Below are 27,853 nucleotides of genomic sequence, written 5' to 3' on the forward strand. Positions count from 1 at the left end.
CAAATTTTACCCACCTACTACTGGCATTATTTACAATGCAACTGGGGTGAAACTTCATCCTAGAAACACTGAGCACTCCAGTACAGAAAGCTATTTTGCTCATGTTATCCTGGATCTTTCTTTGAACAACATAAAGGAAAATCTTGTTGTCTGCCTTTTCAAATAGTTTTTGTATCTTTGAGTCTTACAGCATGGAAATGAGCCCTTTGACTATGCTAACCATTACACACCCATTTACATTAATCCTATAATAATTCCATTTCATTCTCCCCACATACCCTTCAACTCCACCCCACACCCTGACTCTACACACCAGGGGAAAGTTACAGAGGCCAGCTATCCTACCAACCCGCCCAGCTTTGAGACGTGGGATGAAACTTGCGCGACGGGTGGGGGTGGGTGTGAGGAAGAGGGGGCACCCATGCATTCACAGAGAGAAGAGGAAAACTCTACACAGACAACACCTCTCTGCTTGAAACAATTAGGTGTTTCACTTCAAACAAATTGCTTTGAATTTTACTAGAAACTGTTAAAAGACCTTATAGGTCGTTGTTTTTTTTGGCATCTGAACACTGAATTTTCAAATGTGGCCTCAACATGAAACAGACTAATGAGACGTTACCACACTGGGTGTAGTGCCCAATGTCCATTCTAGATGTAAAATAAGAGAATTCCAGCTTTAAAAGTGAATGACTCACTAGCTTCTAACTACCAAGTGCATGATCTGGGTTCAGAGGCTGTATTAATCAGTCAAACCCTGGTAAATACATAACTAATTTTCACAGGAATGTTATGCTTGGATCAGCCATTTACCTGAATAAGGGCTTCTGTATAATGTGAATAAATGGAACTGATACATCAGAATTCTTCTTTGGATCAGGCACACACTGACCCAAATCTCACAAGCTCTTCTGTAAAAGCCAACTGTGTCTCTCCACAGTAAGTTATGACATATTATGTTCCTTTGCAGCTTTTTATCATGGTCACATGGAAACTACTTCTTGGGCCAATGATATTAAGAAGTACATATCCACTAACATAAAAATGACAGGCTCAATTAATTAGGGCTGACCTTCAAACATGGGTAACCGATTGCATCAGTTTAAGGAGTACGTTGGTTATAAAAAGTCATAAATCATTTGATAAGAGGCTTATGGAATTTTACAAACAAGCACATTTGCCCAAATCTCTGATGCAGATCTATTTGAAGTATTTTAAATATTGTACATAATTTTTAATGGTTCTGTGTATTCAAGGGGCACCAACCTTATTAAAATTGAGTATAAAGCAATAAAACCTTCTTAAGGAATACGCTCCTTAATCGGATATTGGCAGATTTACTGCTTTCAGACCAATAGGTATTAAAATGTTGATTTAATCAATATTTTTGTTATGAAGAAAAAAATCTGGTACTTAGATAGATAATCTTATTATGAGCAACCAAAATGTATTTTCTCATGTATACAACACTAGAGCCCAAGAGTTGAATGTTGTTCTCATCAGGGGAGACTTTAATCAAGTTTCAAGAAAATGCTTGTTGCTAGTTCAGTAATCCTATCACATATTTACCTCTAACTTCTTACTCTATTATAAACTTCCTTCAATTTTCCTCTGTTACTTTACTGCTCCTTATAACCTTCTCAGTCCTCCAAAGCTCTGAATATATACAGTAGGTCTGCATGCAATCTCCTCGTGCAGAAGTCAATTATCCTCTACTCTCACATTGCTGTCCAGGGTCTTCAAACTGTGGATGTATTTACCTAGCTCAAGCTTTCCTTCCTTTTATAATCTATAGGCTTTCTAATTTGTTGTAGGCTGAAATTTGTCTTATTTTATTGATTTACTTCTCTCTCACATTCTCTCAGCCTTGATGGTTTCCTCTTCTCTCATTCCTTATTTTCCACCTCTTTCAGTGATTTTGATTCTCATCTTTTCCCAGTTTACCTTTCTCCAGCCTACTCTCAATCAGAAAACACTTGTGACCCCAAACTTCAATAAAGCTGCTTCTGATTAATCATCTGACAATGACATGCGTCTCTGCTGCTCCAACCCCACCACTTCAGCACCTGTCAAGGCAGAAAACTCTTTGCCAGCTCTTACAATGTGGTCCCCATCCTGATTAGATAGTTATTGATCATCTCTCCTTGGGACACGATAGCCACACAGTGGTGCAGCCAGTAGAGCTGTTGTCTCACAGCTCCAGTGACTGGGTTCAATTCTGACCTCCGATGCTATCTTTGTGGAATTTACACTGCATGGGTTTCCTCCCACCTTCCAACGGTATGTGGGTTGTTGGGTTAATTGGCTACTATAAATTGCGCCTAGTGTGTACACGAGTGGTAGAAACTGTGGGGAGTTGATGGGAACGTGGGGAGAATAACAAATGGGATTAGTAAAAGATTAATGTAGATGGTTGGTTGACGGCCACTGTGGACTCGGTTAGCTGAAGGGCTTCTTTCCATGCTTTGTGACTATTTCTTGTTTTACATCTGCACCCAGAATACTTTAACCCTTTCATTTCATAACAACTATCCCATTCACAACTTCCTTTTCTCTCAGGTATCCTGTACATTTTCACCACTTAGGCCAACCCTCCCAAATATGTCCTCAAATCCAGCTTCCATAACCTCACACTCAAATAAAACTTTTCCTTGGCTTAGAAGGGTGATTGCTTTCTCTGGTGGAGTCCAGGACAAAGAAATGCAATCTTACAATTAAGTACTGTGTATGTTCTTACCAGAAAAAAATCTGATGTTATAGGCTACTTGTTAAAACAGTAGAGCCAAAGTCCATACTGAAGTAAATTCAAAACTAATTAACAAACATAATATTAGAATTAATGAAAGGTCAAGTTATTGACTGGATTCCCTGGGGAGAATTTCTACCTTTGTTCTGTTCATAGTAGAGTGAACTTGTGCCTACTTAAAAATTGCAATTTAGTTATCATATACCTGAATCAAATTAAAAAAATTACATAAAAATAACACTCCTCTTGGCAAAAAAAAGGTACAGTAATTTTATAGAGAATCCACACCAATCTTTTTTGTGTGCCTACTGATGGTAGGAGGGCAGGAATTTAACATTTTTCATTGCTCTTCATTCCTTTTAGCAAAACCCAGTTAAGAAAGCAGGGAGAAGACATGTTTATAACACTTCTCTAATGAAATTATCCACTGAAAATTCTAGCAATGTAGCCTTCCAATGACCTTGCTCCACCTCGCTCCCTGTGGGGAAGTGGTTAGCACCACTGAATAACACAAAAGAAACATCATGAATAAATGTTCAGAGCAACTGAAAGATGATCTTGGATGTTCATCCAAAGTAATGTGTTTCAAAAGAATAGGCAAAGAAAGAAGTTGCATTAATATAGTGTCTTTCAAGTCATCAGGATGGCCTGAAGTGCATTATAGTCAATAAAATAATTTTATAGTGTCATTATATAGTTGAACAGCTGCCAATTTGCACAAAGCAAGGTCTGACAAATGTAATGAGGTAAATGACCAGTTAATCTGTCCCAGTAAAGTAGGATGAGGAATAAATGGTAACCAGATGCCATGTGTCACCAGAGCTTTTAAAAATAAACTATTTCAAAATAAAGGGTCACAAAAAGATACAAAAGCTTGAAAGCACACACCACCAGACTCAAAGACTGCTTTTATCCTGCTGTTACCCAACTCTTCAACAGGCCTCTCATATGCTGAAGATGAACTCTTGATCTCTCTATCTACCTTGTCATGGCCCTTGCACTTTATTTGTTTACCTGCACTGCACTTTCTCTGTAGCTGTGTACTACATTCTGCATTCTGTTATCTTTTTTACTACCTCGATGTACTTATGTATGGCATGATCTGTCTGAATGGCACGCAGACAAATGTTTTTCACTGTATCTTGGTACAAGTGACAATAATAAACCAATTCCAATTCGCATTTAAAAAGGGATGAGGCACAATTTTTTTTTCAAGGTCACGAGTCTTTGGAAATCTGTTCCTTGAAGGAAGGTGGAAGCAGAGTTTTTGAATATTTTTAAGGCAGAGGTAGGTGGATTCTTGATGAGTAAGGGGGCGAAAGATTACCAGGCGTAGGCATGAATGCCGAGTTGAATTCTTACTGAGTGGCAGTCTGGGCTAAGAGAGCAATCAGCTCACTCCTGCTGCTAATTCATACATTCATAACACTTTCACTTTCAACTGAATAGATAGACAAGACCAAATTGTTTTGATTTCATCCATCTCTAGGAATGGACTATTCCACTTCATGTCAGTCTAAATATGTGCTTGAATCATAGAGTGGGGCTTGAACCCTGTGAGTGAAGAGGCAGGAGCACATGCAGCACAGTGGCACAGTCAGTACAGCACCTGCCTCACAGTGCCAGAGACCTGGGTTCAATCCTGACCTCAGGTGCTGTCTGCCTTGCATGTTCTCCCTGTGGTCATGTGGGTTCCCTCCTGGTGCTCTGGCTTCCTCTCACATCCGCAGTTGTGCAGATTATTGGCCTCTGTAAATTGCCCCTAATGTGCAGGTGGGTGCTTGAATCTGGGGGTCAATGAGGATATGGGGAAAATAAAGTGGAAATTAATGTAAGATTAGTGTAAACTGGTGGCTGATGGTCGGTATGAATCTGGTGGGCAGCTGGGCCTGCTTGCGTGCTGTGGGGCTCTATGTCTCTATCTACAACTAACAGACACAATTAAGAGAGTGTGTGCGTGTACATACTTGTACCTGTTGTGTGATGATAGTGTGGGGAGGGGGCAGGGGTTTGTCAGTTACAAGAAACTACTGCTACAAAGAGGTGAACCAAAAATAATTCTCGCATTTTCCTGTCATAACATTCATAAAAGTTCTAGGGCAGGTGGCCATCCAGCCCATGCTACCATTAAAAGCTATTTGACAATTCACTTTATCGAGGCCTCTCATATTTTTATACAGTTCAGTTAAACCTCCTCTTGGCTTGCTCTGTTCTAAACACCAAACCTGGTCAATCTTCCCCGATAACCCACTTCTTGGAGATTCTTTGTAAATTTCCTTTGAACCCCTATAATACAATCACATCCTTCATATAATGAGGTGATCAGAATGAAGTTTTGTGGACACGCATGTCTGAGGGGGGTGCTCCATTGTGCTCCCAATTGATGTAGTCACAGGCTTTAGTGAGGTTGAAAAAGGGCATGTATAGTAGGAGTGCTGCTTCCTTAATTTTTTCTAGAGTTGAAGATCATGTCCACTCTGCTTCTAGATGGATAGAATCCACACTGATTCCGGGAGCAGCTCTTAAGCCATTGAAAGGAGGATGGCAATGTCTTTCCCTGTGGCAAAGAACAGGGAGACCCCTCAGTAGTTGCTCGTCTCCTTTCTTAAGGAGGGTCATGATTACAACATCTCTCAGGTCCCATGGTATTCCCAGCCCTCCCCAGGTATGGACGATGAGATTATGGATTTGTGACTTAAGTTCTCCATTGCCAACTTTTAGGATTTCACCAGGCAGCTGCTCCTGAGGTGTCATTCTCTTTAACTACAATATGACCCTCTCGACTTGTTGCTGAAAGTAACAGCAAGGCTGGCTCAAAAAGGGATGGAGTCAAGAGTGTTCTTGTCAAAGACAGAGCCACGGTTGAGGAGTTTCTACAGCACTGAAGGACAGCACATACAATGGCTGTATGTTGCTGAGTCTCCTGTGCTCTCTCCTTCCACCATCTGTTTTTTAGGTCCTGTGTTTTCCGCTGGACTTCAACCCACCTGTAAAACTGTTCTTTTCCCTTGAAGTGCAGAATACCTTAAGTTTGTGGTTAATTACCTCAATCTCCTGGTCATTCTCATCAAACCAATCCTGTTTTTCTTGTTAGAGAAGCCAAGAGACTCTTTGCAGCTACCAGTTCTGGCAGACCTCAAGGCAAGTTGTGGACACTTTGCAGTTCTTGTAGGATGAGAGTTGACAATTTGACTGTGAGGCTCGGTGTGTGAAGGGCTGCCTTTGTGGGGTCCTTGAGAACTGACACTAATCTTGTGGCAATGTTTCTGTCAACACTGATGTTTTACAGCCAGATAATTAAGCAGATTAGGTGGTGGGGACCATCAAGGACATCTTCAAGAGGCTGTGCTTCAAGAAGGTGGCATCCATCACTAAGGACCCTCACCATCTGGGATATGCCCTCTTCCCATTACCACCATTGGGGAGGAGGTACAGGAGCCTGAAGACTCTAGGGAAAGAACCACTTGACATTTACTCTCATTTTCACTTGTGTCATCTGTACCACTGACTCCTGGTCCTCCCTAATCTATATAATCAAATGTATCAATATTATGAAATTTTGTCCCTTCTTATTTTAAATACTAATTGAAGGCACTCCCAGATGGATGTCAACTGAAACATGGGGCTTGCTTAAAGGTTCCTAATGCTCCCAAAGATGGCATTCTTAACCAATTTAATTTTTATGGTTTTCATGTCATGCAAAAATTGTTTCAAAGTACATAGTGAATGTGACAGCCATACGCGGACAATGAGACCTCAAGTACAATTGTAGAACGATTGTGAACAAAGCTTTAGGTGGTAATTAAAGAATGCATGTAGAAAAGAAGACTCCAAGAATCCTGATCTATTTTGTCCATAAAATAGCAATCTATAACATATAGTTGATTAGGTGGACTTCTGTTTAGGTCTCAGCTATAAATGTAGAACTTCCCTATATTTCAATTGAAATATTAAGTCATAGAATCAAAAGCAGCAACTATGTTCCATAATATTCTATTGCATTGTGTTATTCATGTAGCATATTGATCAAATGTTACCTACACAGTAGACTCACATTTCTTACATCAGTCATAGAAATGTTATTATTGCACTTGAAATGGTGCAGAAGTCAGGAACCAAAATTCTACCTGGAACCCATATCATGAGGAAATAGTCAACAAGTATACTTCATCTAGTCTTGGTGATCCTTAGTAGAGAGCAAAACAAAGCAGATAGGATTCTTACTTCTGATCACCATCCAATCACCCCTAAATGAAAGGGTCTGAATCCAGACGTGCAAATTTCAAGAGGGTGGGACTCAATTTGATTCTACAGCCAATCTGCAAACCAGCCCGCCATCCCCTCTCCTTCCACCCCCACTGGCTGCTTATGCTCTAGGCTCATACAGGAAGAATGGGTGTTTGCTGAATTTATAAAACAAAGAAGTCTCTGAATATGTATCCAACATAAAAGCTTTCAAGAAAGGGGAGAAACATCTGAGGGTGTGGAACAAGGGCAATTGGGTACATCAAAGAAAATTCGCACTTACAGAAACATCATATTTTTTAATATATGTGATTTAAATACAAAATCCTTTTTTTAAAGAACATTTAATTAAAAACAGGCAACCCATAAATATTGGTTGTAGTTTCTTTTGCCTGACACCTCCTCCCAAAAAGATATAAATTGCAATATTAAAAACATTTTGTAGAGGCAGTATAATTCCAAAGATGTTCTATTAGTATCAGTGTATTTAAACATATGATAAATTATTATATAGAATACTTCTAAGTCAAAAAATACTGCCTTTCAAGATAGCATACTGAATCCCTTTAAACTCAAGATAGCATAAATCAGCACTGACATACATTGTGGAAAAATGAACATTTACAGTTTTATCTTGCAATATCATATTAAAATTTATTCAGTAAAGGAGATTTTTGATCATCAGCTTTTGATATGCTAATATTTCAGTGGTACAATATACATTGAGACTATCCCCCAATGTTGGTCAATTATTCACCATACAGGAAATGGAAAGGAGTTCAGATAGCTTATAATATTAAAATCAGTAATATATTTAACTGAAAAAAGTGTTGAAGTGCCTTGTTATAAATGCAAGTCTATAAGTCAACTTTTCCCACTGATAAACAGAGACAGCATCGTTGTTCACTGTTCTGGGGTGTTTTTCATACAAGGCAAGCGGAGAACTTTTCTGCGTCTATTGCTGTTCACTCGCAGTGCAAGCCATTCCTGCTGATTTACCACCAAGTATGACTCTGGGTGCCCAGTAGTTATAATCTTGCTCAGTTGATCAGAAGCTTCAGGCCGAAAGACTGCTCTTGTCCTTTCAGACCGCAGATCCAGACTGTCAAGACTGTTCAAGTTCTGATGACTGAAGTCAACTGTCCTGCTGGAAGAGGAGCCTTGAGTAAAGAAAATGTTTATTAGCAGAATTGAAAGGTCACATAATCAAAAACCAAGCAAAGACAGCTCTAGAAAACAAATAATGGATCAAAACAGATTCAAAAGTTTGACCCACAGAAGTATTTCCCAGTTGACATAAATAACAAATCTCCAGCTGATGGAAACATTTCGAAACCCTGTTCCAGTGCAACTGGAAAATATGCAGCTGTTAATTTTTTGAAACAAATACAATTCAATAATTGAGCTCCAAAATGTTCTCAATAGATCAGAGAGTATTTGGAGTCTTCAACAACTGTAGCAAGCTAAACAGAAGTATAAAACAGAGGATCTCAAAGCTTGAAATCAAAGTAGAATTAAAACAGCTCCATTCATTTAAAGACTGGTTATTTTACTCCAAACCAATTTAATTCTTCACCTAAATGAATTGTCAGACAACAGTAACAGTAGAAAGTGAAATCTCTGCAGGAGAAACCTCCTTCCCCTTCTAATTCCCTAATGTTCATGACAGGAAGGAATGCTGAGAAACATTTGGCTTTTACAATGGTTACTTTCTCTCAGCATTTGTGAGGACACAGTAACTGTTAGTACATGCATGCATTATTCTGTAATTTTTACCAAGTTTTAAAAATTATTTTGACCTTATACATGTATTAAACTTCGCAGAGGTCAGGATGAATTACTGTCCTCTAACTATCTGCTTGTTGCTTATTCAACATTTATGACGGAATTGAATTTAGATGCTCTCTTTGTATTCTTACAATTTAATATTCATAGTTTAATAAAATAGTTCAGATGCTGAAAGACAAATAAAAACAGCATCAGTGGACAGCAGACTAGGGTTAACATTTCAGGCCTTCATAAGAACCCAGCATAGGTGAGAAAAGTTAACCCTACTTTATTCTCTGCACAGATACTGCTAGATTTGAGTGTATTTTCAGAATTTCTGTAATTATTTAGCTTACAAATAGAGAATAACAGATGTTCAAAAGATAAAGGTTATTGAAAGTAATTCAAGCACCTGTCACAGGAAAAAACATAAGACAATATTAATACAGATAAACAGTCAACGAACCATTACTGGAAGTACACCGACTAGTTCACTCATTCATTGAGACAAATAAAGGTCCAATGATTGGGACAAAATATGAAAAATTTATAAATCACAGTATCAACCTCTCATCACAGACTTTGCAGGGGCCATGAAGGTGAAATAATAATGGAAAGGAATAAATATATTGTTTAAAAACTGAACTCTACAACATTCCATTAGGTACTGATTCCATTGGTGGGCCACAAAGATGCTGAAGAGAGGAGTCAACCTTTGACAATCGCAGGCTGTCAACAGCCACTGAGAATAGAACTTCAGCAACATGCCAACTGATGCCCGCTAGCCTCTCAGAGCCTGCTCCACCCTTTGGGACTCTCATTCTTTGTATGTGGAAAAGTTAAGTGTGGGTGAGTAAACAAGAGTGGCAGATAGTACAGGTAGTAAGCCAGATCCAGCACAACCCAGTCTGTAAGTTAACTGCAAACATTTTTAAAAATTCTAAGCTTCTACTATATACTTCTATTTTAAGCTACATTGAATGTGTATGTGTCTGCTACTTCAATCATTATGCATGCATTTGTTATCTCCATACCCAACTGTAGCAACATTCTCCCAAATGGTCATTCTCTGTAAATTTGAGGTTGTGTAACACTGCTGCTCACATGCTAACTTGCACTGTCCCACTTACCCAGTGGGTAACTTGCACTGTCCCGTTTACCCAGTGGGTAACTTGCACTGTCCCGTTTGTTTCTCATCCATTAATTCTCAGTAGTTTAACTACCAATCCGAAGGCTCTGGACATAAAAGAGAGGTAGAGAAGCAGAAACGGAGGGAATTCTAAAGTTTACAATCTTGGTGGCTGAAGGGAGCCATACTGGGGATCAATGTTGGCCAGCTAACACAGGATTGAAGGTGGAATAAGATAGTGCAAGTTATGATATGGGGAGCACGGTTTTTGGATGTTCTTAAGTTTAAAAAGGTAGATGGGAGACTGGACAGCACATAATTCATTCAAAGTTTACAAGTAATTGAAAATTAATCAACACCTACAGCATCTCCTGAATTGGTCCCAAGTATTTGATGGAACATAGACCTTCCTGGTAGGTTGCTGAAGGAGGCAGATAATGGCATTGTCCACCTGATGGAAGACACGGAGAGAAAGGACAGCCTGTCTGACTTCCATTGATATTCGCTGATCATCTGAACAGATTAGTTCTCTAATTGCGTCAAAGTCCTGCTTTAGCTGTAAGGCACCCTGGAGGCTGAAGGACACAAACATAAATATGCAATTTAATAATGGCTACATTTGGTATGTTATAATCAATACAAAATATATATTGACCTGGAATAAATTTACCATTGCTGTTTTAATATGAAATCATTTTAAGAAAGATGCAAGAAAATAACCAGAACTTGAGTCAGACCGAGCATTTATAATTATTCCATAAAAGGCAATAGTGGATACACAAACTGAATAACAATGTGTATTTAAAGATACAGTACTGTTGTGGTTATGTTACAAAGAAATCAAACTCCACCATGGCAGTTTGTTAACTTGAATTTAGTTTAAAAAATATGGAAAATAAAAATGCTAATATTTGTAATTACAAAGCTGTGCATTCTTGTAAAACACCAATGATTCTTGTAACAATTTACAACCATTCTTGTAAAACACCCATCATTTGAGGGAGGGAGGAATGTTCCTGTCTTTGCTCATTTGGCCCTTTACATGATTCAGGTTCCATATATTTATAATTAAAACTTACCTGACCACCTACAACACTCATGATGCACTATAAATGCCAGCCTTGCATACAGGATGTAAAGCTGGCTATCATTAGCACACAAGCTAAAACTGACCACATGGATTTGGGTGACTTTGCTGTGGGGCAGTACATGAATGAGAAAGTAAAGGGACAAGGACGGAACTCTGGATGTTATGCTGCAGAAAGGGAGGAGAAATGTCCAGAAATGACCCGTCCAAGATCTGATAGGGAAGACTGAAGCTAAACAAGTGAAGTACATAGATCGGATTAATTGAAAGGCGATGAATGAGAATAACATGGATTTATTAGCGGCTGCAGAAAGATTAGTAACCAAACTATTATGGCAAAAGAGAAGGCCATTCAGCCCTGTGAATTAATGCCTGCTCCTAACCATTTCCCCATAGCCCTGCAAATTATTCTCTCTCAAATGCCTTTCCAATTCCATTTTTAAGGCAATGGCCCTTCTGGCAGTAATTTCCCAGCCTGACTAAAAAAAATTCTCACGTTCGTTTTTATCTCCTCAATCAAATTTTGAAATCTGTATTCCTTCGTCCTTGAACAATCCGCTGAAGGGAACAGCTTCTCTCTATTTACCCTATCTAAACAGTCATGATCCTCTACACCTTTGCTTCAAGGGCAACAATGCCAGATTCTCCAATCTAACCTTGTAGTTGAAATTCTTCAGCCTTGGAATCATTTTAGTAAATGTTTTCTGCCTCTCCTGCAGAACCCTCACATCCAGAATTGGATTCAATATTCCAGTGTGGCTGTGTGTGACAAGCTCAGCATTATGTTGATGTACTCTGTGCCTCTGATGTATGATTCCAAGATGCTACACACTTTAATAATCACTCTCTCAATATACCGTCCTATTTTCATTTCAAGGATTTGTGCACACATATACCCAGGCACCTTCATTCCTGCACACTTTTTAGAACAGTGTCCTTTAGTCAGTATTGTCTCTCCTTATTCTTTCTGCCAAAGTGTATTGATTCAAACTTCTCATTGCTATTTAGTCTGCTCATTCAGCCATCTCAACAACGTCTTCTTGCAGTCTATTACTATCTTACTGTTTATCGCACTTCTGAATTTCACTTAGAAAAATTTGGAAATGTTGCCCTGCACATCCATATCCAAGAGGAGTGGGGAGGATTTACTGTCACTGATTATAGCACAGCAAAAAAAAATCTCTACAACAATTACTTCTGATATATAACAAGTGTTCATTATAGTCAGCTGATTTCCAATTGCAATTCAGATTAAATTAATTTTTGGTTCAGATCTCTTAACAGTTAGGCCTAGACAGGTTCTAATTGCTAAAATGATTAGTTATGACCAGTTTTATTCTCTGATACAACAACATACTGATTGATCCTTATCCTGCATTTTCTATTCCCCTTGCTTCTCTGCTGTTCTCCACAGCCACATAACCCAAAACCTACAATCATCCAAGATCTCTGTGCTTTTCCAATTCTGTCTTTCACTCTCTTATCAATGAGATTGTTGTGTTTTTTTGCTAAATTATCTACACTTTTCATTCTGCTATTGGGTTGCAGTTTACATTATTTTTACATTTTTCACTTTTTAGCTGAATCCTAATAAAATCTGTCAGTATCTCATCTTTCCATTTGAAAATATTATAAAACTTTTTTTTTAATGAAGTATCAACTAAAGCTTAATTATTGATGCACTTTTTGAGTCAGAATATTCTGTGTTCAAGCCCCACTCCAGAGACTCAAGCTCAAAAACGTAGGGAATGCCACATGCTGATTGTGCTGTCTTTCATATGTAGCATTAAATGAGGCTCCCTACGATCTCTCAAGAGGATGTAAACATCTCATTGCATTATTCTGAAAGAGAACAGGAGAAATATCCCTTGTTTTCTGGCTAATATTGATTCATCGTGGAATACTATGAAAAGATTATTTGATTATCATAATGTTGTTTGTGGGAGCTTGCTCTGTATATTTTTTGGCTATGTATTCCTACATGACAACAGTAATTACGTGTAGAAATATTTCATTAGCTGTAAAGTACTCTGGGACATCCTGAAAGGGACAAGAGGCACTTTACAAATATATGCCTGTCTATTTTGACTTGATTGTGTTAATTCAATCTTCTTTGAGATCAATTGCAACTCCACTTATTACATGTACCATATTTAATGCCTATTTAGAATTCACTTACACATAATGGAACCTAAATAATAGTTTATAATTCATATGGTATGCCATCTCCTTGGTCTTCAAAAGTGGACAAGGATGAGGAGGCATTTAATTTATTGTTTGAAAGCTGAATTCTACAGTCTGACTATAGAAACATCTCTTTTTTTTTCATTACTGCAACCTAGATCCTTCACATAGTAATACAATATATAACAAGCTAATTTTGGGTTTGCTGATGCTCTTAGAATTCTGGATTCAAATTATAAGTGGGGCAGGGGAGTACTCTGGATTTTTGTTGAACAGCATTAAATCACAGATCAAAAATCAAAAGTTACAACAGAACAGTGGTAACATAACATCAATGGAAAACTTGAATGGGCACATTCAATACTGCAGGAAAATGGATATAAAGTTCCACTGTTATGACATGTTCAACATACATTCACTAACACTTATGTAAACTGTTATTTAGCTGTATAAGGCAGTTTCAAGATGTTTTATTATTGGAGTACTCTCTAGACAGTTGAGCCAATTGTTTGCCAGATAAAATTGACAGAGACAAGCTCTAAAAAAAACACTATTTTCATAGAACACACAACCTCAAATAAAAATCTTAGATAGGTGACCTAAATTTTATCTTTTCCTTCAATATATGGTCCATCCAGGCCTCCATGAAAGCGGTCAAAGCTTCTGTCAATGGAATGATTTGGGCATCTTCTGGAAGTTGATGAATTCCCTCCAGCACCCGAGCAATTACAGCGTGCACAGCAGCAGTTGCATATTCATTGGATTTACTGGGGAGCACAACTAAAATGGAAAGAAAAAGGTATTTGCACTTCATTTGATAAATAAAGTTTGGTTACTTGGAGAGTATCTCTAATGTTTAACAGAAAATATTTTGAACCAACCTTAATATTGTCAAGTTTGACTTAACCAGATGATGAGTTGAAAAAGATCTTATGAAAGCTAAATGGTTATAACTTGGTTAGTGCCTGCAAAGGGGAAAAGCATGATAAAAAATTAGATAAGCCCAGGTCTGGGAAGATGTCATGGGGGAAAGGGGCCTGGGAATGAGTTTAGTGTGGCTTGAAGGTTGACTGCCAGGGATCAGTGAAGGGAGGACACACCATTCAGTCAAGGGTTGTGGTTATCTAGTCAAGTGTTGCGATCAGGTGCTGGAGTAAATAGGGTTTGATGGTCAATGTTGGGAGGGGCTAGGTTGGTTAAGGAAGCAGATTGTAGAGTGGGAAAGCTGAGAGTCATCTCTTTACTATGTGGTAGTAAAGGAGAGCCAGGAGGCTGATTACTGAATTGGGTTCCTTGCGCCAGCCAGGGACCTATTCAGGATGGCCCCCTGTGTCATACAAGTCGGCATCAACAGGCCTCTTGAATGCCTGCTTCTGTGCAAGAAGCCTGCAGATCACATGGACTACACGTACACCAATGAAAATCACAAAACTGACAGCAACACATCCATTGCACGTCTTTGGATGGCACTGCACATCACTAGGGTCCTCCGTGTATTAGGTATCAGATGACAGATTATCCTGGAACAAAGATTACAGACTTCACAATCCATAGAGTAAAGTCCCTGTGTCCATTGAAGCTTTATTGTTCACAGAAAATTGGATTGCATAAAACTCAAAAATGTGATGTTACACCATTCAATTTCTATGCAAATGTGTTTAGTAATACTCTAACCAGTTGTCATTTTTGCTCATAAATTTTATAGTTACCCATGAATGCTGGAAAACTTAAGAATTCGTAGTATGATACTTTATCAAATTCTGATACTTTAGTGTCTGTACACACCAGGGTGCATGTGCATCAATTTATTCTAATTTTATGGATGTAAATTTTGAATAAATTCAGATAAAATGTCACAAACCATTAAATCATAGTAACAAAAAAAAACAGAATCACAAAAAATTATGCCAGAGGAGATGATTAAAAAAAATTGACATTGAGAATAATCGTACTTTCCAGCCCATCTCTTCCTTCCTGGGCCAAGAAAATTCTAAGAGAAACGCATCTAGTGATTTATAAAGTCAAAGTTTAAATAATACTGAGGAGACATTCAGGCTAACTAAATTTTACAGTGCCATTTAATATAGCCAAGGGTCTAAGCAATATTTTGCTGTGAATCAATTATTTTCTAAATGTTGGCATAACAGTGTTTAAAGATTGTTTTTAAGGTTAGATTATGATCTAATAGTAACTGGGCTTGAGCAAATAGCTCAAGATGTTCCTGTCACGAGGAGATGAGTAGCATTCCAAGCTGAATTCAGCAATCAAAGATTTTAAAATCTCAGGCCTTGTCTTTCATTCTCACCAAAAAATCAACAGTCATTCCAGAATTTCAAGCAAGAAACTGTAATCATCTAATAGAAGCTGCTGGAAATTAAAGAAATAGTTGTTGCTGGGAGCTAGACGAGTTTCTGGTCAGAAGCAGGGTTGGAAAGCTCAAGGTGAGGGATTCTTTACTTTTGGAGAGACAAGTGACTGCAGGTGCTTTAATCTGGAGCAAAAAAACAAGCTGCTGGAGGAACTCAGTGGGTCAGGCAGCATCTGTAAAGGGAAATGAACAGTCGACGTTTTGGGTCGAGGCCCTTCATCTAGACTAAAAAATCCTTACTTTTCCTTGAGTGTCCTGGGGGAACACTTCTGCTCATCCTGGTTCTAACATGGAAAGCCAAACAAAAAATGCAAACATCTACCATTTGCATGGCTTTTGTGCCAACTCCTCATTCCCTCAGGTTAACCTGGCATATTGCCACAATAGTCCCTTTGCACGTCTCCAGTTAAAATTGTCAGTCAGCCTCAATTAAGCTCCTGGAGTACGACTGCCATACTTAAACATGACTCTAGCAGTGGGAGTCCCTCTTACCCTGCTCAGCTGAACAAGTCAAGATCAGAACGTGGGTATAGAGAGAAGAGCCCACAGACCAGTGGCTCTGACATCCACCATCATGAAGTGCTTTGAGAGGTTGGTCATGGCACGCATCAACTCCAGCCTACCAGACAACCTGGACCCATTGCAATTCGCCTATTGCCAAAACAGGTCTACAGCAGATGCCATCTCCCTGGCCCTACACTCAGCTCTGGAGCATCTTCACAGTAAAGACACCTACGTTAGACTATTGTTTATTGACTACAGCTCTGCCTTCAATACAATAATCCCAAGCAAGCTTGTCACCAAACTCCAAGACCTAGGACTCAACACCTCCCTCTGTAACTGGATCCTTGACTTTCTAACAAACAGACCGCAATCAGTGAGGATAGGCAGCAGTACCTCCAGCACGATTATTCTCAACACTGGTGCCCCACAAGGCTGCACCCTCAGCCCTCTACTCTACTCCCTATACATTCATGACTGTGTGGCCACATTCTGCTCTAACTCCATCTACAAGTTTGCAGATGATACCACCATTGTAGGCCGTATCTCAAACAGCAATGAGTCGGAGTACAGGATGGAGATAGAGAGCTTAGTGGAATGGTGTCATGACAACAACCTTTCCCTCAATGTCAACAAAAGAGCTGGTCATTGACTTCAGGAAAGGGAGCAGTGTACATGCACCTGTCTACATCAATGGTGCTGAGGTCGAGAGGGTTGAGAGCTTCAAGTTCCTGGGAGTGAACATCACCAACAGCCTGTCCTGGTCAAATCACGTAGAAGCTACGGCCAAGAAAGCTCACCAACACCTCTACTTCCTCAGGAGGCTAAAGAAATTTGGTTTGTCCCCTTTTACTCTCACCAACTTTTACCGATGCACCATAGAAAGCATCATATCTGGATGTATCATAGCTTGGTACGGCAACTGCTCTGCTCAGAACCGCAAGAAGCTGCAGAGAGTTGTGGACACAGCCCAGCGCATTACAGACACCAGCCTCCCCTCCTTGGACTCTGTCTTTACCTCTTGCTGCCTTGGTGAAGCAGCCAGCATAATCAAAGACCCCACCCAACCGGGACATTCTCTCTACTCTACTCTTCCATCAGGTAGAAGATACAGGAGCCTGAAGGCACGTACCACCAGACTTAAGGACAGCTTCTACCCCACTGTGATAAGACTATTGAACGGTTCCCTTATACAATGAGATGGACTATGACCTCACGATCTACTTTGTTGAGACCTTGCACCTTATTGCACTGCACTTTCTCTGTAGCTGTGACACTTTACTCTGTACTGCTATTGTTTTTACCTGTACTACATCAATAGACTCTGTACTAACTCAATGTAACTGAACTGTGTAATGAATTGACCTGTACGATCGGTTTGTAAGACAAGCTTTTCACTGTACCTTGGTACAAGTGACAATAATAAACCAATACATGTGAGCTTTTAACTTCAGTTTTCACTTGATATTACAGGGCTAATATCATCCTTAAATTATTCAAGCACAATCAAGTAATCCAGAAAGTACAGAAGAAATCTAAAATAAATGAATGAGAGGTAAATATGATGTAGGAAAGTAGACTAGTCTTTTATAAACTTATAACTAATAAAAGGTGGTCAAAGGAAAGGTTGGGATCAACTAGGATCATTTCATGGAGGCAGAGACCATGACTGAAGTACAACATTTTCGTCCTTTTTCACCAAGGCAGTGGTCTGCTGCCAAAATAGCAAGGAGAGGAAGTGGCAGCTTGGATAAGATAACTTAAACGTACCAGTCCTCAACTGAAAAAAATATGATCCAGATAGGATGCATCCCAGGTTAGTGGAACAAAGCCTTTGACACTCACCATTTTTTAATCAATGCACCATAGAAAGCATCCTATCTGAATGCATCATGGCTTGGCGCATGGCTTGCATCAAACCAATTCCAATTCCAGCAAACGTGTAGGTTGAACTGATTCTGCTCAAAATACTCCAATCATCTTTAGATATGAGGTTCATGCTAGAGAATTGGTGAATTCAAAATGTTCCACACAAGCATAGGGAAATGAAGAATTACAAGTCAGTCAACCTAACATTGCTATTAAAGTTCAGGGACAATCTGAGAAAGCAGAAATTATTACATGGACGAATGAATTAAAGTAGAGTGAAAGAGGCTGAGCGGTGACCAGATAGAGGGACACAGATAGTCAAAATCTTATTCCCATGGTAGCAGTATCAAAAACAAGAGGGCATAGGTTTAAGGTGAGAGGAAGAGTTTTAAAGGGGATCTGAGATAATGTTTTTACATGCATGCTATCTGGAACTGCCAGAGGAGGTAGTGGAATCAGATACAATTACTATGTTTGAGAGACATTTAGGCAGACACAAATAGGCAAGGAATAGAAGGATACGGTCCTAATGCAGGCAAATGGGGTTAGTGTAGATGGTCCAAGATGTCAGCATGGACATGATGGGCCAAAGGACCCAATTACTTTGATAAAGTAACAAAAAGGATTTAAGGGTAGTTTAGTTGATATTGAGGATTTAAGGATCAGTCAAAGTAAAAAATTACAGACTTTGCAGCAAAACTAAAGTCCATGTAATTAATGCATTAGAGGAAGCATGGATTCTAAACTGACTATAAAGCAGAAAGCAGAATGTATTGGTGAAAAATTGCTTCTCAGACAGAAGGAAAGTATACAATGATGTTTTCCCCAAATACTGGTTTCTGGACCACTGCTCTTTTGATATTTAGTAATGACTTGCATTTGCGTACCTTAGGCATAATTTCAATGTTTTTAGATGACACAACATTCATAAATGTAGTAAAAATAGATCAGGAAGTGTGGAGAAACTTGTAAAATGGGGTAGCACAAATTAAATGAAATTTAATAAAGAAGTCTTAAGTGACACACTATTTTGGGTAGAAGAATCAGGAGATGAAATAATACTAAGTGACACAATTTTAATGAGGATGCAGGAACAGAGAGATCTGGGATTGGTACACAAATGTTTGTAGGTAGTGAAATATGTGAAGAAAGCTATAAAAAGATCCTTTGCTCTTTTAATAAAAGCATTAACACTTGGAAGTGGGGTTAAATCATGAGAATGTTTCTAGCTGAGAGATGCTACTTCTAACTCACCCATATCTGGGCTTCACAGAGCCAAGACAGGCAGTGAACAACTATTCCACTTGCAGGAGGCAAGTTAGCATATATTAACAAAACTGCAACCCTTTATCCACTTTGCAGGTTTTTACTGTGGGCAACAGGATTTCCCAGGCCCTTGGAAAGGCTAGCCACTGAAGTAAGGCGAACTCTGCACAGCACCGCTTGAAAGCCAGAAGAACCGAGAATGCATCACCACAATCTCTATCACAATACTTTATTCCTGCCATAAGACACTCACTGCTCTCTCCCCCACATAAAAACTCCTTTGGTCAGAAATTAGAACACCCTTGAATTCTGGGTTTCAGAGCTCCTGCTCATGAATGGAATTATTCTATTGTAGCGGCTAGCTACACACTACCAAATCAAGACACAGAGTCGCTGGTTTTGAAATCGAAGGTCTAAAGCCGACCGGGGCGCGGTGCGCCTTTAATAGCTGAGCAATTCCCGCGCTACAGTTCCCGCGCTGACGTCACGCGCATGTCACCTGACCTTCCCACGCGCGGGCTTTCCCAGCCCAATGCTGGGGAAGAAGGAGGGCCTCCGATGACGTCGCGATGTCAGGAGCCGGTTCGATGGGTCACTACATAACCCCCCCCCCCAGAACTGGCAATACCGTCGCGAAAACCAGAATTAAAGAAACTATGACTTGGGTGACCTGACCCTGCGCCACGCTCGCTGTACCACCACAGGCTAGTCCGAGTCTAAATGAGCTGGCTTCAGCCGGTCAACCGTAAACACCTCCTCACGCCCCCCAATGTCCACCACGAACGTAGATCCATTGTTCCTGACGACCCGGAACAGTCCTTCGTACAGCCATTGCAGCGGTGATCGGGGCGCACCCCTCCTAACGAAGACAAACTTACAGTCTTGGAGGGAAGTTGGCATATGGGCCGGGACCTGTCTGTGCCGCGAGGTGGGAATCAGGACCAGGCTTCCAAGCCACTCGCGCAGCCGGTCGAGCACCGCGGTAGGTCCTTCCTCTGGCCCCCGAGGGGCTGGCAGGAACTCGCCCGGGATGACTAAGGGCGTTCCGTAGACCATCTCCGTGGACGAGGCATGCAGGTCCTCTTTTGGCGCGGTGCGTATCCCCAGCAGGACCCAGGGGAGTTCATCTATCCAGTTGGGCCCCTTAAGGCGGGCCATGAGTGGCGACTTCAGGTGGCGATGGAACCTCTCCACCAGCCCATTGGATTGCGGGTGATAGGCGGTGGTGAGGTGGATCTGGGAACCTCACAAGTTGGTGACGGCAGACCACAGGCCGGAGGTGAATTGAGCTCCCCTGTCGGAAGTGATATGTGCCAGGACACCGAAACGGGCCACCCAAGTTGACAAAAGGGCCCGTGTGCAGGACTGGGCGGAGGTATCTGCGAGGGGAATGGCTTCAGGCCAGCGGGTAAAACGGTCGACAATCGTGAGGAGGTACCGCACTCCTCGGGAGACTGTGAGGGGGCCAACCAGGTCGACATGGATATGGTCGAACCTCTGGCAGGTAGGCTGAAAATCCTGCAAGGGGGCCTTGACGTGCTACTGTACTTTTGAGGTCTGGCAGTGAGTGCAGGACCGGGCCCATTGGGAAACCTGTTTACGCAGGCCATGCCAGACGAACTTGACTGACACCATCTGGACAGTAGTCCGGATGGATGGGTGTGCAAGGCCGTGGATGGCATCAAACACCAGTCTGTGCCAGGCAGCTGGCACGATGGGGCGGGGTCTACCTGTGGAGATATCGCAGAGTATGGTGTGCTCACCGGGGCCTACCAGTAGGTCTTGCAGTTGCAGGCCCAAGACTGCAGTGCGATAGCTGGGCATCTCCATGTCCGTTCGCTGTGCCTCTGCTAAGGTGCCGAAATCCACCCCCGGGATAAAACTTGGATGGTGGGCCGTGACAGTGCATCCGCGACCACGTTCTCTTTCCCCGACAGATGGCGGACGCCAGTGGTGAACTCCGAGATGTACGACAAGTGCCACTGTTGCCGCGCTGACCAGGGGTCTGAGACCTTGTGGAAGGCGAAGGTCAATGGCTTGTGGTCGGTGAAAGCTGTAAACGGCCTGCCCTCCAAGAAGTAACGGAAGTGTCTGATGGCCAGGTACAACGCCAACAGCTCGAGGTTGAAGGCGCTATATTTGAGCTCTGGTGGTCGAAGGTGCCTGCTGAAGAACGCCAGCGGTTGCCAACACCCTTCGATAAGCTGTTCTAGCACGCCTCTGACCGCTGTGTTGGAGGCATCGACCGTGAGGGCAGTCAGGACGGCCATGCGAGGATGCAACAACATGACAGCGTCCGCCAAGGCCTGCTTGGTTTCGACGAATGCGGTGTGAGCCTCTTCCGACCAAACAATGTCCTTGCTGGGGAAGAAGGAGGGCCCCGCACCATCTTGGATCGGGGCCTCCGACGACGTCGCGATGTCGGGAGCCAGTTCAATGCCGGTGCGGTGAGTCGCTACACTATCAATAAAGCATATTGGCCTATTCTGGGCCTGTCTCAAACACAAAGATATCAGTTGAGTTGACTTGAGAAGGGAGCCTGTCATGACCAAGCACATACACTGTGGTGTCACAGAGTCATTGAGCAGTAGAGCATAGAAACAGGGCAATGGTCTGTGCTGGCCTTTTTGCCCTTCCACATTAATTCCATTTGCTCACATTAGACCCCTATCCTTCTATACCTTGCTTATCTAAGTGCCTGTCTAACTGTCTCTTAACCATAGAGAGTGCTTCTGAATCCACCACGTCCTCTGTCAGATAAGATCAGATCAGATATCTTTATTAGTTACTATCAGCAAGTTCCAGATATCAAGCACTTTCTGTATAAAAATATTTACCCCTCAAGTCCCCTTTAGAACTCCTTCCTCTTACCTTAAACCTACGTCCTCTTGTTTTTGAAATGCCTACCTCAGGAAGAAAGATTCTGACTACCTATCCTATCTTTGCCTGTACAGGGGTAAACCAGAGGTATGAGTTTTCTGTTCAAAATCCAGGTCTTCCCAGCCTCACCCTATCCCTATCCAGAGTACAATATAAGATATTAAGTTAAGATATTTATTTATTAGTCACATGTACATCAAAACACACAGTGAAATGCATTTTTTTGCATTACTGAGAATGTGCTGGGGGCAGCCTGCAAGTGTCGCCACTCTTCCGGCACCAACATAGCATGCCCACAGCTCCTGACCTGTACGTCTTTGGAATGTGGGAGGAAACCGGAGCACCCGTTGGAAACCCACACAAACACAGGAAGAACATACAAACTCCTTACAGACAGCTGCGGAATTGAACCCAGGTCGCAGGCGCTGTAATAACATTACGCTAACCGCTACACTACCGCAGTGTTTTAGCAAAGCAAGAAACTTTGCTAAAACTTTCTAAAACACTGTTTAGGCATCTGTTGGAGCACTATGTTCACTTTTGGGCGGTGCACTCAAGGACGACTATTTGAGTTTTATAGAGTGGTAAAGGGACTTCCTAAAATGGTCCAAGGAGAGGGAATTTAAGCCATTTGGTAAGACTGGAGAAGCTGAGGTTGTTCTCGGTAAGTAGCAGGGGTTAAGAGATTTGATAGAGGTTTCCAAAGTTATTTGATAGAGTAAAATAAGGTGAAGTTGGCTTTAGTGGTAGCAGAATCAAAAATGAGAGCAAATTTGAGGCAATTAATCAGGACAACGTGAGGAACATTTTGTTTTTACTTAACTAGTTAGTGGAATTTGAAGTGGTCTGCCTGAGATGGAGAAAAATATACAGGACTATGAAAAATGCTGGTAGATGGGACTCAACAGGTTTATTAAGAGCCATTCTATTAAATGGACCAAATGTTCAGCACTTTTCTATGATTTTATGACTTGTCTGTGTCAGGTGGCAAGTAACTATAACAATGCTACTGAATAAATTATAATTACAGTATAACACGTTTTTAATTATTTTTGAGAGATTGAATTACCTGATCGATAATTTACTCTCCACTGTCGTCCCACTGGCATGGTTTGTTGGAATATCTCAAGAGTCATCTTTCTACATTTAGTTGAAAATATCGCCAGTGCCTTCACTGAGAATGTCTGAAAAAGGAGATACTTAAGGTTATGTTTGCAGTTTGGCATCTGCAGGCACATATCTATAATTTTCATAGAGCCATAAAGTACGGAAACAGGTTTATCGACCCACAGATTCCATGCCGACTTTCAAACACCCATTCACATTAATCCTGCGCTAATTCAATTTTATTTTCCCCATACAGCCAGCAGTTTTCCCCTGATTCTACCAGACACCTATATACTGGGAAAAATTTATAGTGGCCAATTTATCTAATAACCCACGTCTTTGGATGTGGGAGGAAACTAAAGCACTAGAGAAAATCCATGCAGCCACAGGGAGATAATGGAAACTGCGCACAGATAGTAACAGAAGTCACAATTGAACCTAGGTTGCTGGGGCTGTGATGCAGCAGCTCTACTAGCTGTGCGCTGTGACGCTCTTTGACTTTTTTTTATTTTGAATGTATTTTCTCTGGTGCTGTGCATATTTTGTGCTTTATGGAGTGTATAACACTACAAAACTGTAGGATATCTGTGGAGAAAAGCAGGCGGTCAACGTTTCAGGTCAGGACCCTTCTTCAGGACTGAAGACAGGAAAAGGGGAAGCCCAATATATAGGAGGGAAAAGCAGAGCAGTGATAGCTAGACAAAAGAGGGGAGGCAGGTTGGGCACAAGGTGGTGATAGGTAGACGCAGGTAAGAGATAGTGATAGGCAGGTGCGGGAGAGGTGGGGAGAGCAGATCCACTGGGGGATGTCTCAAAAGTAAGGAGAGAAAGGAAAAAAAGGGTTAAAAAAAAGCTAGGAAAGAAGAGAAGCATGATGGGGGGTGTGTTGTGGGGAAAGGGGGTGGGGATTACTTAAAGTGGGAGAATTCCCACTTTTGTGGCGTGAACATTGTATTCTTTGTTTCTTCCTCTGTTTCTCTAGTATTCCTGTAGGATATCTGTGATCTCTTAAAGACACAATTTTCTTAATCAGAACATTAACAACAGCATGTGGCACATTTCCATCCTTGCCTTTTGGAAAACAATGTCTCTCAGGTAATGCTGATTTCTAAAGTGAAAGCTGAAAAACTGCTTGGGGAAAACTTAGTAGAAAGGCATCATGGCTTGGTATGGCAACTGCTCTGCCTGTGACTGCAAGAAACTGCAGAGAGCTGTGAACACAGCTCAGCACATCACAGAAACCAGCCTCCCCTCCGTGGACTCTGTCTATACCTCTCGCTGCCTCGGTAAAGCAGCCAGCATAATCAAAGACCCCACCCACCCCAGACATTCTCTCTTCTCCCCCCTCCCATACAAAAGCCTGAAAGCATGTATCACCAGGCTTAAGGATAACTTCTATCCTGCTGTTATAAGACTATTGAATGCTTCCCTAGTACGATAAGATGGACTCTTGACTTCACAATCTACCTAGTTATGACCTTGCACCTACCTGCACTGCACTTTCTCTGTAACTGTATCACTTTATTCTGCATTCTGTTATTGTTTTACCTTGTACTACCTCAATGCACTGTGTAATGAATTGATCTGTATGAACAGTATGTAAGACAAGTTTTTCACTGTACCTTAGTACATGTGACAATAAGAAATCAATTCCAATTCTTCTACAGAGAACCTTTGTCTTCCTCCTCTTGGTTTAGATTTTAGGACATAATCTGAATTTCTGGCACAATATTCTTTATCAACTTCAAAAACAGTGATGTGTTTTTGAAAGAGCAAACCATACTTCTCAGCAACTAATTCTCTAGATTCAGTAGATTCTTAAAAACAGAAAAGACTGGAAACAGGCAGTATGTCTGGCTGCTACTATGGAAAAACAGTTACATTTCAGTTCCAGCACCCTTCATCAGAACTCGGAAAGAGAGAAAACAAGTTACTTTTAGATAGCAGAGAAGGGGAGGGGAATGGGTGGAACACAGGGAATATCTCTGATAACGTGTGATTGGATGACCTAATGTGGCAGTTAAAGGACAGTTAAATTCAGATTAAGTTGATTTGTCTGTGTAATGTTTTGCAAATGGTAAGGCTGTGGGACTTGCCCAGCCGGCCTGACTATACAAAAAAAAGGAAAAAAATAACTGAGCCACAATCTACCTACTTTGCATAGATTAGATATTCAAGAGTTTTTCAAGTGCTACTGGACTTACTGATATCGTAGTAGGCCTTGGACATGTTAAAAGTGTGCACATAAAATTTGAGCTTTATCTGAACTCATAGCATTCAAACAGCATAGGCTAAAGAGCCCAATTATTTAGCCAGCAATTTCCCTGCAAGAAGAAATGGTGATGTACTTTGAAAGGAACCCTGGAATTTAGTAGGACCAGGAAAGGTACTTTGGAGTATTTCGATATGGAGGCATGAGGAGGAAGCCTGGCAATATCAGGAAGATGGGACATGAATAACTAAACTTAGATGAGGAAGCAAGCAAATGGGCTCCTCTTAAGCTACCAGGTTGTGACCTCCAACTACTTTCTCCAATTTTATTGTAGACCTTTTTCTAGCTATGCTAACACTCATTAAGCATAATGAATACCTATTCTCAACTTTATCACCACTGCTTCCTGTCCTTTTGGTATCTCACATATTTAAATATATATTTGCAGGAACAAAACAGAACACTGGAAGAACTCTGGTCGCCTCACTACAGGAAAGATGTGGAAGCCATAGAGAGGGTGCAGAGGAGATTTACAAGGATGCTGCCTGGAATGCGGAGCATGCCTTATGAAAGCAGGTTGAGGGAACTCGGCCTTTTCTCCTTGGAGAGATGGAGGATGGGGGGGGACCTGATAGAGGTATATAAAATGATGAGAGGTATTGATCAGGTAGATAGTCAGAGGCTTTTCCCCAGGGCTGAATTGGTGGCCACAAGAGGACATAGGTTTAAGGTGCTGGGGAGTAGATATAGAGGAGTTGTCAGGGGTAAGTTTTTTACTCAGAGAGTGGTGAGTGCGTGGAATGGGCTGCCGGAAACGGTGGTGGAGGCAGATACGATAGGGTCTTTCAAGAGACTGTTAGATAGGTACATGGAGCTGAGTAAAATAGAGGGCTATGGGTAAGCCTAGTAATTTCTAGGGTAGGGACAAGTTCGGCATAGCTTTGTGGGCTGAAGGGCCTGAATTGTGCTGTAGTTTTTCTACATTCTAACTCAGCAGATCGAGCAGCATCTGTGGTGGCAAGAGGTGTATGTCAACAATTTGGGTCAAGACCCTGCATCAGGACCTAGAGGGAAGAAAGATTGTCAGTATATAGCAGTATGAGGGAGGGGTGGGACAGAGGCTGGTAGGTGATGGGTGGAATCGGATGAGGGGAGATGATGGAAAGGAGGGACCAAGTGGGGAAGGGGGAATACAAGCAAGGGAAATAAACAGAAGAAAACAAAAGGAAGAGCAAGAAGTTAATAATCTGTTAAATGTTAGTTTAAATTCACCCTAGATAAAAAAAATTAACCTTTTGGACTTTACATTCCAAGTGTACTATTGATATGCACTGCAATTTTCATAACTTGATATGGCAATAAATGTATTTAATTCAATCAGTATCAAATTCATTCCATAATCTAAAAACTCCTGGATAAATTCTTCCTTATGAAAAAATACTGTTATTGTCAGGCAACTTAAGTCGTTATAGTTTGTAAATTCCAAATGAGATTAAAAAAGATTTTAAAAAGAGATATTATTTTAGAATCAGACATCATGGTAGCAATAAAAAACAGCTTCATTTACTGCCTTTTCCAGAACTGTACTACCTTAGTCATTTTTTTTTTAATCTGAGCTGATATTTTCCTCATGTAATTAAATCTTCCACAGCAAAATTTTCCTTTGCATTCAGCAGGCTAGAAAGGCCTAATGGAAAACCCCCACAGAACTTTTATGTTGCTGGCCAAGAGGCACAATTAATGAGGTACCCGTATACAGGTATTTACCGAAAAAGTTCCTGTGGTTACTTTTGTCGTATCAAACAATTTCCTATTCATTGAAAATGAAAAAAAAACTGCAGATGCTGGAAATCTGAAATAAAAACAGAAAATGCTGAAATACTCAGCAGGTGAGGTAACACCTGTGGAAAGAGAAACAGGGTAAACGTTTCATGTCAAAGAACTTTCATCAGGGAAAGAGTCTGATGAAGGGTCATCAACCTGAAATGTTACCATTGTTTCTCTTTCCACAGATGCTGCTTAATGGCTTGCAACAATTTAAGTTTTTATTTCATTTCCTATTTATTGTCTATTGTGAAATATCAAAATGCACTAAAATGTATAGAAAACTATAACTCTCCTAAATTCTCATCTTCATTATGAAAAATGTACTCAATGATTGGCTAATGCATCCATATTGTATCACCTCTTCCCATATTAATATCTTAGCAGTGATAAGTGTTCAAATTGAAAATGTTGCATCAATCTTATTAGGATCTGGGTTATCCAAACTTGTGCTTGTTACTTATGCTACAGAAATAATGCTAAGCAGCCTAACATTGTTCTCCAGCAATGTCGACAATTCCTTTCCCTCCACAGATGCTGCTTGACCTGCTGAGTTCCTCCAGTAGTTTGTTTTTTTGCTCCAGATTATTGTATCTGTAGTTGCTTGTATCTAACATAGCCCTTCATCTTTGTTGAGAGCAGGAACAGTGACAGAAGCAGAACTTGCA

General features: G+C 40.9%; 1 protein-coding gene across 4 annotated transcripts in view; it reads right to left on the reverse strand.

Annotated features, from left to right (window-relative positions):
- Nucleotides 1-7,324: 7,324 nt before the first annotated feature.
- The window catches only part of ccdc142 (coiled-coil domain containing 142), a 104,068-nt gene continuing 83,539 nt past the window's right edge, over nt 7,325-27,853 (reverse strand). For all 4 annotated transcript variants that reach the window (XM_052033691.1, XM_052033681.1, XM_052033663.1 and 1 more), the window contains 4 exons: nt 23,112-23,226; nt 13,758-13,938; nt 10,251-10,462; nt 7,325-8,151 (listed from right to left, as the gene is read on the reverse strand). In XM_052033691.1, the coding sequence (XP_051889651.1) occupies nt 7,895-8,151; nt 10,251-10,462; nt 13,758-13,938; nt 23,112-23,226 (765 nt within the window). In that variant the 3' untranslated portion in view covers nt 7,325-7,894. The remainder of the gene's footprint in view (nt 8,152-10,250; nt 10,463-13,757; nt 13,939-23,111; nt 23,227-27,853) is intronic.

This window comes from Pristis pectinata, chromosome 2, assembly GCF_009764475.1.
Source record: "Pristis pectinata isolate sPriPec2 chromosome 2, sPriPec2.1.pri, whole genome shotgun sequence".
NCBI lineage: Eukaryota > Metazoa > Chordata > Chondrichthyes > Rhinopristiformes > Pristidae > Pristis > Pristis pectinata.